This window comes from Gavialis gangeticus, unplaced genomic scaffold (assembly GCF_001723915.1).
Source record: "Gavialis gangeticus isolate Ggan-Ray unplaced genomic scaffold, GavGan_comp1, whole genome shotgun sequence".
Classification (NCBI taxonomy): domain Eukaryota; kingdom Metazoa; phylum Chordata; order Crocodylia; family Gavialidae; genus Gavialis; species Gavialis gangeticus.
In genome coordinates, this window is record NW_017729034.1 from 9559095 (window position 1) to 9570213 (window position 11119).

Genomic DNA, 11119 nt, shown 5'->3' on the forward strand with positions numbered 1-11119 from the left:
GGCTCCCCAGCATTGATGAAGATACTGAAGCCTAGGAGAGGGGATCAGACCAAAAAGACTTCTAAACTTGAAAGCCCTTGGAGGTGACTGTGCTGCTTTTCCAATCCAGGTTCACTCTGGGCTACAGTTGAGGCTGGAAGATGCAGACTCAGTGGCGAGCTTAGAGCAATATAAGAACAGACTGAAAAAAAACTAAGTTAGCCCAGCCATTCCACTAGTAATATATCTCCCATTGCACTTCAGGCTTACCTCCCAGATACACCTCAAAATTGCTACTTTGCTTTTTTAGGTGCATGCTCACAGCAAAACTCATTTAGATTTAAATCTCAGGAGAAGTTTCCTGTCAGAATGGTGGGAGGCTGGGACATGCTACCCCGTGGAGCTGTTGAATCTCTGTTGGTGTAGGTTTCTTCCATAGAAACATTTGACAGGATGGGAGTTAGGAATAACTCATCCTGCATCTATGTAGGGGGTGGGGCTTGCTTGCCTTTGAAGTGCTTTCTCATCCTGTGAGTCTATAGTAAGAGTATAGGTCAAAGAGGCAGTCTTTTGAGGCCAGAGGGTCCTGGTCAGTTTTCTGCATTCCCTAGTCTGTCTGCCCACAGTTCCCCTTCAAAGTGAGAACCAAGCATCCCCAGCACCTTGAGCACTGGACCCAAGGAATCTATGACCACAGAAGCAAACTTTGCCATCTTCCTGCATGTGTCCTGTCACAAAGGGCTCCAGTCTCTGCCCTGTCTCGTACTGCTCTGCAGCATAGGTTCAAGCCTCACGGCAGTCTACTGTTTGCATTCTAGGTTATTATGGTTACCGGAGACCATCCAATCACAGCCAAAGCTATTGCCAAGGGTGTTGGCATCATCTCTGAGGGCAATGAAACAGTAGAAGATATCGCTGCTCGCCTGAACATCCCTGTGAGCCAGGTCAACGCCAGGTATTGTGGAAAGCCTTCTTTGAGAGAGGGCAAGAAATGGCAAAGAATGGTCTGAGAGGAATATGCACTGCTTTTCCTCTGCCTCCCAGATAGCGCACAGCTAACAAGTCCGTCTCTGCACATTGTGTTTCTTTGGTATTTGTCACATGCCTTGAGAAATAGTGTCATGAATGTCAGGGGTTTGCATGAGGCTTTGAAACTAAACCCTGCGCATGCACTTTGAGCATAAATTGAAAGGGTGCTGACTCCTCCCCACTAGTGCTGTTAACTGTAGCTTGAACGGCAGATCAAAGCAGTCTTGAAAGAAATTTACCAGATGAATACCTGGCATAATGACCACTAAAGATATGTTTAACATTAAAGCTAATTGGGGCTTCAGTGGTTTGAGTTCTTAAATGGGGACTTGGTCCAGTTTTGACCCGGGAGTTGTGTATAGCTAAGCTTGTTTTATAATGTTAAAACAACTCATTAAAGAGGTCATGGAAAAACTTCTTGGAGGAAATGACAAGTCTGGTTTTCGTTATCCAAGCTGAGTAGACTAAAAATGCAAACAGCACGAATAATCAAATGAAGGGGAAGGTTTCTCATTCTGGAACATCAGGAAATGAAGCTGAAATGTTCTTTTTTTTCTTTTCATCTCCCAAGATGAGCACGCTTAAAAATATTAAAGCCAGAGGCAGCCCTTTCAGCTTCCCTCCCCACATCTCCGTCCCGTACCCCTGGAGTTCCTGGCTAGTTTGTAGTAGACAGAGGAGATGGGAAGGGGTGTGGGTAGAGGAACTGACCTGGAGAGTGACTTCAAGCAAAGATAAAGGCATCCGATTCTCATTGCAGAAGTCCCTTGCCCCTCATTGGTTAACACCTGCATTCACCATCCCATGCAGAATTCAAATGTCTTCAGAGAATATGCTCTTGGCATGAGCTGGTGGGTTGTAGGGGCAGCCCTGCAGCCTTGTCATTTGGCCTGGCCCAGACTGTTTGGATTGGAAGGGTGCCATAGAGCTTGTGAACTGTGAATAGACAGTCTGTAGAGTGAACTGGGAATGGCAGAAACTGTGCTAGATTTTTGAGAATTTCATGACTCTCCATTACATAGTAATGAATGATTGTCAGACCACATGACTGACAGATATTGGCAGCTGGCTGTGAGGCTGGGCTGGTTTTTTTTTTCCTCTTGGGTTTTTTTCCCCTCTGCTGACTCTCTGTTGCTAGCTACACACATCATCCATTTGATCCCAAGAATGCCAGAATGAATGAGAGTTGGGATTCTGATGTAGTAAGGCATGGGGACCAATTTAGCCATACCACAGACACATGGGTGAGTGCAGTGTGTATGCACCATGTACTAACAAGTAGAAGGGACAAGGAGGAATGATCATGTGTGATCTTCACACCCATGAAACCTGAAGCTCTTTTCCACTCTTACCCAGGCTTGGCTGTTCAACCTGAGCACTGACAGATTGTGGGGGGAGGAGTGGCGCTTTATTTTCAGCTCGGTGCACCCCCTCACTGAACGCAGTGCATGCCTAGAAGAGTCGGTGTCAGTTTGACCCAGCATGCCCAGCATCTATATAGATCGTGCACTTCAGTGGGGCTTTCTGATAGCCGATTGAATCAGTTAATAAACGCCAAAAAGCCCTGCTGAAGCACCCGATCTATGCAGACTCTGGGGAGCCAGGTCAAACTAATGTGGTTTCTCTTCAGGTAAAACGTTGTGTGTTTTTGTTTTGTTTTGTTTTTTTTGTTTTGAGTTCTTTCCATGTCTGTCAGAGGCCCTAAAGTTCACCGTCTTTGAGCCTGGTCTGGGGGTTCCCATTCCTTGGGGAACAACGGAGTTTGGAATTAAAACCCTTCTTTGCCATGGTGTCTCCAGAAACCTGGGCAGAGGCAAGATTGCTCCTGTCCCTCACAGTGCCGTTCCCCATTATCCCATTGTTTGTTTGTGCTCTCTAGATTATCCATCTGTTGTTTCTTTTGCATTTTGAATATAAATTCTTTACAGGGAATTACCACTTGTTTCTGCTAGGTACTGCATTGATTCTGTTTTGCGATTGGAACTCCAGCATTAAAAAAAAAAAAAGTCATAAAAGGCAAATCTCACTAATACCTTTTTTCTTCTTCTTCCTGGATTCCAGGGATGCCAAGGCCTGTGTTGTTCATGGCTCAGATCTGAAGGACATGACCGCTGAACTGCTCGATGATATTCTGACTCATCACACAGAAATTGTCTTTGCCAGGACATCACCTCAGCAAAAGCTGATCATTGTAGAAGGCTGCCAGCGACAGGTAAGAGCGGGAGGAGACCTGCAGTTTGCACCTTTAAAGCCACTGGCTTAGACTGCCGAAACAAGGTCCATCACGGCACATTCTGAATCACTGAGGTCTGAGCATCCCTCCCTGCTCTGGGTAGTGTGCCATCTGCCTGACTATGTTGTGTTCCCTTCCTCCTCCATAGTATAGCCATGACTGCAGACGTGTCTTGTGATGCTGATCTGAGGCATAAGCAGGTACCCATGGCATACACCCTGTATGAGCATGGGCACTACAGACAGACCACAAAGTGTGTTCACCTTCAGATGAGTGCCATACATTCTTCCAGGCTCTCCTACACGGGATAATGGAGCTTGTTCAAGTTTTAATGTCTATACACCTGGTGAGGGGGGCGGGGGTGGAATATTTAACATTCCTACCACCTCCACCCAGCATGAGGAGCATCCAGCCTGCTTTTCCAGAGGAAGCAGTGAGGCCTGAGCATTTGTTAGCTTTAGGGATGTCCAGGCCTCTACCTCAAAGGCAATGGGTATCCCAGATAGTAGAAGCCCTTTCTTTTGCACTAAAGGTGCTGTCTGGAAAACAAGTCATGGGCTGGACTAGTCTATCCTGGAGGGTGGAGGGGTAATATTTCCTTTGGGAAATGGGGACCCTAAAAAGAACACTATTTGCATGTGTTGAGGACAGGAGCTTGTTACAAAAACTGAAATGTTTTCCACCTCTTCTGATCTGTGTGTAGGGTGCAATTGTAGCTGTCACTGGTGATGGTGTGAATGACTCCCCTGCTCTGAAGAAGGCTGACATTGGTGTTGCCATGGGTATTGCTGGCTCTGATGTCTCTAAACAAGCAGCTGATATGATTCTACTGGACGATAACTTTGCCTCCATTGTGACTGGTGTAGAGGAAGGTGAGCTGCTGACTGCAGTGGCAGAGTGGGCATCCAGATGCTCATTGAACATAGCACTGAGTGGGACATTGGCTTATTATCGTTCATTTCTACAGTATAACTTACAAGGTGTATGCTAGAGAGGGGTTCTTCCCAGACTCACTGGGATCAGCTCTTCTTCCTGTGTATCCTGGGTAGTTAGGGTGGCCAGCCTGTGGCACTGCTGCAGATTCACGAGAGGTGTTGCTTGTCTTGGCCACTTTCGAGGGGTCCAGGCCAACCTGCAGAAGTAGCTAAGAAGGTGGCCCCACAGCCTGTTTGAGTGACCATAGCATGAACCTTTTCCTGACCAAGCTAGCTGTCATATCTCCAAAGAAAGCCATCAACATGTCTAATCAAACTAGGAATAAGATTCAATTAAACAGAGCGCAAAGCCTAAAAATAGACATTATAAGGGAAAACTATGTTAAATAATCCAAATATACTAGAGCTTGTAGTAAGTAATGTAACTAAATGTATTAGATGCCACTGTTCTATAATATATCTATTTTTAAGTTTCTAGAAAAGTTGCTTAAAAAAAAAAGCAGACTTGTTTATGGAAGACCATACATTTGGGAAAGAAAAACAGGATGCAGGCAAACAGTATTCTGTAATGATGAAGGAAGGAGATAAGAATCCCTCCCTCAAAGTGTAATTTTCACAGAAACATAAATCCCAACTAAGTGACATCTTTCATATCCACAGGAAAACTGATTCAGTCCAGTTCCAAAGGTTTGGGGCAGGCAGCTCATCAGCAAAAAGGGCAGGAAGCAGAATGCAGTGCAAGGAGATCAGACAGGGAGCCCAGGACAGGAAGGAGAGGATCAGAGTGGCACTTGGAGAGGGTGTGAGACTAATTTGTTGCAGGCCTGCCAAAAAGGTTGGCCCTCTGGGGATGTATAGAATTTCCCCATCTGTACTCCCAAACTGGGGTCTGTAGCTATGGGAACAAGGCCTCTGAATGTAACCTGGATATTCATCTCTCCAAACAGAAGTGAAATAGCAGACAGTGCAGCAGAAGGCCTGTCACTGTGGCCCAAGCCACCCGGAAGGGTGTTAGGTTTGATAGGGCGTTGGCAGATGGAAGTATATTGGGGATGGGACTTGCCCACGGAACCTGTTCTCTGAGTTCCCCATTATGATGAGGAATTGTCCCATCAACTATGCCACAGAATACCCACCTTTTCATTGTGCTGCATTTCTGCTTGGGAGGGTGCATGGGGTAGTCGATCTGCATTCAGTGCAGTAGCAGCCATGTACATGCTTGGAAAAGAAAGCTTTCTAATGAGAAGCCTGTCTGCCACAAGGTGGTAAAGAGCCTGTGCTTGCTTCTTCCTAGGTCGTCTGATCTTTGATAACCTGAAGAAGTCTATTGCTTACACCTTAACCAGTAACATCCCCGAGATTACTCCTTTTCTGATCTTCATCATTGCTAACATCCCTCTTCCCCTGGGAACAGTTACCATTCTCTGCATTGACTTGGGCACTGACATGGTAAGTACTTACCAGGACCTTGGAGAGTCCAGCTGTGGGACTCTGAGAGGGACATGGGGTCTTAAGAATCTATGGAGAACTTGATGGACTCATCCCATACTCCCTGTGATCAGAATGAATCACTCAGTATTTTTTTTCCTTCCATAGTTCACTTTCCTAACTCCTGGGTGTTTAAAGCTGGGTGGTTTGCAAGGTGCTTCAGTCTCCTGCCCTGAGAGGAAGCTATATGCAGACATAGTAGTGTTCCATCACTGTTATTTGCCACAGGCCTACTAAGCCTCTTTATCATAGAATGGGGATAGCAGGGATGTTCTCTTCCCCTCTAGAAGAGCTTCACTGGTCCCCCTTCTTTAAAACTCCTTTCACCTCACCCCAAAGGTCCCTGCCATCTCCCTGGCATATGAGCAAGCAGAGAGTGACATCATGAAGAGGCAGCCCAGGAACCCCAAGACAGACAAACTGGTGAATGAGAGGCTGATCAGCATGGCCTATGGCCAGATCGGTAAGCCACTGCCGCATGCTCTCCCTCCCCAGGGCTGAGCCCACCTCTGTTGGGGGAGGGTTGTGCTGGAGGGTGGGTTTGCTGGTCTGCCCCTACTGGAGGGTGCAGGGTTTGGGGCCCATAAACCAGGATCTCAGGCTTTTGAAAACCCAGGAATTTAGGCAGTAGCACATGGGGTTGCTTGTGTAGTTTCATCCACTGACTTGCTTGTGCAGTAATTTTGTCTAATTGCACAGCATGGCAAATTACCTGGCTGTCAACCAGTTCTCCTCTGGCTCGGGCTTGTTCGGCAGGAACATAGATCCCATTGTTAGCTTAATTAGGAGTAAAGGATTGTCTCCAGAATACTTCGAAAAGCACCACAGCACTAGAGTTGATTAAAGGAAAGTACAAAGACCTGCCATAGTGCACATGCATAATTACAGCAGATTTCAGAGCTTCATAAATGCAGCTTCCAGGCAACAGGAGGTGAGGCTTGAAGAGAGCACAATGGGAGTTTTATCTCATGTCCTTGAGGCAGGCTATCAGGCCTGCACAGCCAGGTGTAGAATACAGGTAATTCTGTAAGGTTGGATAAAGCTCTGGGCCTGTGGAGGGAAATGTACATCCAGCCACTGTCCAAAGAAAATCAAGTTAGTTGTAGAAGGGCGTTTGCCTATAATTTTTTTTTTTTGGCGGGGGGTTGCCTAGGTTTTGCTTATAACGGATATGCACATCCCTGGAAAATATTTGCCTGCCATCACCATGGTGCACAGCTTCGCCTGGGGCTCTCCTTTGTATTTCTTCAGGCATGATCCAGGCCCTTGGTGGCTTCTTCACCTATTTTGTGATCATGGCTGAAAACGGGTTCTGGCCATCTTCCTTGCTTGGGATCCGGGTCCAGTGGGATGACCGGTGGGTGAACGATGTGGAGGACACCTACGGGCAGCAGTGGGTGAGTTTAAGCCCAAGTGCATCAGGAAGTGGGGAGCAAAGGCAAAAGACTAGTCCTTCCTCCCTTTTCTTGTGGCGATGCATAGATTTGGACAGGGAAGCAGACACAGCAGCACGTTGGTACTAACATCCCTCTCCACCCCCATGCCAGACCTATGAGCAGAGGAAAATCGTGGAGTTCACGTGCCACACAGCCTTCTTTGTCAGTATCGTGGTGGTACAGTGGGCAGACTTGATCATCTGCAAGACCAGGAGGAACTCTGTCTTCCAGCAGGGCATGAAGTAAGGAGTGGGGATTGGAGGTGGAATCCACATTGTCCCATAGCTGATGGTCACTGCTGCTTACTGTTGCTTTGTTCCCCTGCACCCCCGCCTTTTGCCTAGTGCAGAGAAGTTAGGTGCATCAATAGACCCTGGACCCTTTTCTGCAACCAGAGGGAAAGCAAATCCTCTTCTCTAGTAGTAACTATGACACTTTGGGAAGACCAGCATCCAAAAAGAATCAGTCCCAACTCCTGTACTTTTATTGTGAAGGGTGCCTTGAATGCAAGGGTGGGATAATGAAAACTGGCTTAGTACAAAGGGAGGGTGAAGCAGCAGAGCTGTAGTTGCTGCCCAGAGGTCATTCAGGCTGAGAAGTCAGAGGTGACTGGTTGTAATACCAGCCAGTCACACTCTTCTGCATCCTTGGCTGCTGGATCCAGAGACCTTTTGTGTCATTGGCTGCCAAATCCATGTGCCTTGGCTTTGCCAGCCCTCACGAACATCTAGAGTTTAACCTTTTTGTTGGCCTTTCCACTACGCATGTCCTAGTGGAAGCCTACCCCCTTCATGTGGAAACTGACATGTTTACAGAGGGCAGATGAGGAAAGTGATTTTTTTTACCTTCCTCTAGTGGGGGGCATGGCCTTCTTTCTGGGTTCTCTTGAACATATGCTCAACCTTTTGCAGCAGTAAGATGTTGGCTGCTTGCTTTTACCTGTTGGAGAATGGGTGTTGTGTCTTGTGTATGTATGTTAATGGTAGTTTTAGTAAGAGGTTAGATTCTGGATTTGGATGGACTGGTTTATATTGGGGATGATCCTGCCTCGGGTAGGGGGTTGGACTAGAGCAGAGGTTCCCAAATTTGTTTCTTATTGTGTTCCCTCTTCCAGATTTGCCAGCTGCCCATGTACTCTTACCAGCATACATTTTATATTTTAACCCCTTCAATGCCCATTATTAATGGAAAATTAAATCTGCCCTTACACAATTTCTGCCATATACCCCCAAAGATGTCTTTTGTAGCCCCAGGATACACACATCATGATTTGGGGACCCCTGGACAAGATGACCTGTGGAGCCCTCGTTTTCTCTGCTTCTGTGACTTGGTGCTAACTCCCCTCTCTATCGTAGGAACAAGATCTTAATATTTGGTCTCTTTGAGGAGACTGCCCTGGCTGCTTTCCTCTCATACTGTCCTGGGATGGATGTTGCTCTGAGGATGTACCCCCTGAAGTAAGTCCTGTAGCTTTATGTTTCGAACCCTGCTTCTCCCAATAATTGCTGTAGAGAATTGTGTGTTCTCTCCAGGAATTGGCATGAGCTCATCTAGCTTAATCCACATCTGGAACTCCTTTCCTGGGCTAGAGAGGTGTAGAAAAATCTCAGCTGACCACATAGAGTCTACTTTGGTAGTTTATTTCTGCTAACCAGGAATCTACTTCCTCTATTCCTAAGTGTGTGACAGATTATGGGGAGCTGTTCAAGGCTGAGGGTTTTGCTAAATACAAAGTTAAGCTGACATAGCTGAGCAGGGCTGTTCTTTGGTGCAGCTGCCAGGGTACTAGTATATTGTTTATTTACATTTTGGAAAGCAAATAACACCTTTGATGAAAAGCTAGCATTGTTCAACTTTTAAACACAGATCAGGCCTCCATTGTTCTTAAGACAGCAAAGAACTGGGTGGCTGCTGCTAAAAATGAAGTGCCTATTTACGCTTCTCTTGGAAACTGCATAGATAAAGGGATTCTCAGAGGAAAGGGTCTCCTGGTTCAAAGTGACTTGTGATTTGCATAGAATTTGGGGTAGACTGGTTGTGTTTTTTCTCCTTAAACTACTGCCTAGTAATGGCCCCCCACAGTGGTGCCAACTTTGCAGGGCTTACTTTGTGGCCTACCTGTCCTGTCCCTGTGCGCCATTTGGCCCCCTTCTGCTCAATCTGTTGCTCTGCCATATTGGCCTCCTGCGTTCCCTGCTGCCTCCCTGATCTGCCATGTGCCATATACAGAGGCTGTCTGCCACTTGTGGCATGCGCAGCATGGGTTGGTCACCCCAGCTTTGACTGAAGGTGGCAGGAAGTGAAGAGAGATGCCGTATCTGAAATGGCAGGGTCGATGGAAAAGATGGAAAGATTCAAACTTTTTCAAAACAAACAGCCCCTTCTGCTCACAGATGCCATGTGGTCTCTGTGGGGTAAAAATTAGGACCTTGGTTTTTCACCCACAAAAGATGGCATCCCCAGCCTGATGTGGAGGTGTTGCGAAGTCGGTACTAGCTTAGCAAGGAGACTGGTACCAATAATATTCCGTGCAATTCTTGCATACTAATCTCCCCTGTGACTTGCATGTGCTATGATCCTGTTCAGTGCAGCAAATCTTATCCAGGTACAAAGGTTGCCTTGGAAGTAAGTACTCTTAGATTAATTTAGTAGGAGGAGCTGGCATTGAGGAGAACAAAGGTGCAGTGACACACCTTTGCCTGGAAACTTCATCTGAAATTGGATTCATCTTTCAGTAGGAAAATTCCATGATAATTCCTGGTACTGCCACTTCTCAGTTCAGCAGAAGCCCTTGTGGGAGGCCTGGCAGGCTTGGACTTGGCCCCCTTTCCATGATCTATTCTAATTTATACCCTAACCATGACACTGTGAACACACTGCAGAAAGATTGCATGCTGTCTGCATTCTCACATGGTGTCCCTCTTCCTCTGAACAGGCCAACCTGGTGGTTCTGCGCCTTCCCATACTCCCTCCTTATCTTTGTGTATGATGAAGTCAGAAAGTTCATCATCAGACGCAACCCTGGTGGTAAGAACATGCTGTTGACCTGTGTAACGCCTTGTGTGACGTGGTGCTAGTCTGGTTCTACAGGCCCCAAGCAGAACTCTAGTCCCCTTGTGCCATGTGCTTTTGTATGATATTCTAGTCTCTCGAGGTGCCAGCACTGGAGGGAGTGGAGGGGAAATCTCACCCTGCTCCCTACTGCTGCCATTTCAGTTCAACTACCCTGTAGCTTGGAGGGACTGGCATATGGAAGAGGCTGATGCCTTGGAGTTCAAGCTGTTGCCCTCTCTGTCTTTAAAGTGAGATTTGTAGCAAAAACCTTCTGCATTCAGGTAGCTGTATCCTATCCATTCCTACCTCACAAATTCAAAACAGGAACAATTCCAACTGAATGAATGGGGTTTAGGAATATCCCTGGAACCCAGCTTTTCTAATAACATACAGGTTTCCATGACATTTGATGGGCTCATCTGAACTTGTCCTTTATTGCAGTTCAGGTCCCTTGAGTCCCCTGTTTTTGCTGCACCTTTCTGTTGCTGCCTCCTTCCCCATGAAGAGGCAATTATAGCTGAGCATATTGGCATACTGATATGCCCTGAGGCTGGCTGCTTCAGTCTGACCCTCTAAAACCTGAAATCCTAATCTGAAGAGATTATGAAATACTCTGTATGCAAAAGATGGAGATGGGGAAGGGTGGGACAGAAGTGTTTGTTTCCCATGCTAGAAAAGAATGGTTCATGTTTGTTGAGTTCAAGGAAGTTAGTGGCGTTTGAAAGCTGCAAGTCATCAAGTGTGTTGAAAGACCTACATTACAGCAGGGTCACTTAATCTTTCCTTGACATCTGCATGTGCTGTTGTATCTGAAGGGTGCAAGGGGCCACCTGCTGCCAGAGACTGATGGCAACTCTTTCTTCCTCCTTTTGTAGGTTGGGTGGAAAAGGAGACCTACTACTAAAATGCTACTGTCAAGACATTCCAAGTACCACGTTGCCCACCACCGCCCCCACCCCCTGCCC

The 11119-nt window shown here is 46.7% G+C and overlaps 1 protein-coding gene across 1 annotated transcript in view; it reads left to right on the forward strand.

Annotated features, from left to right (window-relative positions):
• ATP1A1 (ATPase Na+/K+ transporting subunit alpha 1) overlaps nucleotides 1–11119 on the forward strand; it is a 30048-nt gene that overhangs the window by 18550 nt on the left and 379 nt on the right. Inside the window, exons 13-22 of the mRNA XM_019526774.1 lie at nucleotides 798–934; nucleotides 3070–3220; nucleotides 3945–4113; nucleotides 5471–5625; nucleotides 6004–6127; nucleotides 6916–7061; nucleotides 7212–7342; nucleotides 8456–8557; nucleotides 10036–10127; nucleotides 11030–11107. Of these exons, the coding sequence (XP_019382319.1) occupies nucleotides 798–934; nucleotides 3070–3220; nucleotides 3945–4113; nucleotides 5471–5625; nucleotides 6004–6127; nucleotides 6916–7061; nucleotides 7212–7342; nucleotides 8456–8557; nucleotides 10036–10127; nucleotides 11030–11058 (1236 nt within the window). The 3' untranslated portion in view covers nucleotides 11059–11107. The remainder of the gene's footprint in view (nucleotides 1–797; nucleotides 935–3069; nucleotides 3221–3944; nucleotides 4114–5470; nucleotides 5626–6003; nucleotides 6128–6915; nucleotides 7062–7211; nucleotides 7343–8455; nucleotides 8558–10035; nucleotides 10128–11029; nucleotides 11108–11119) is intronic.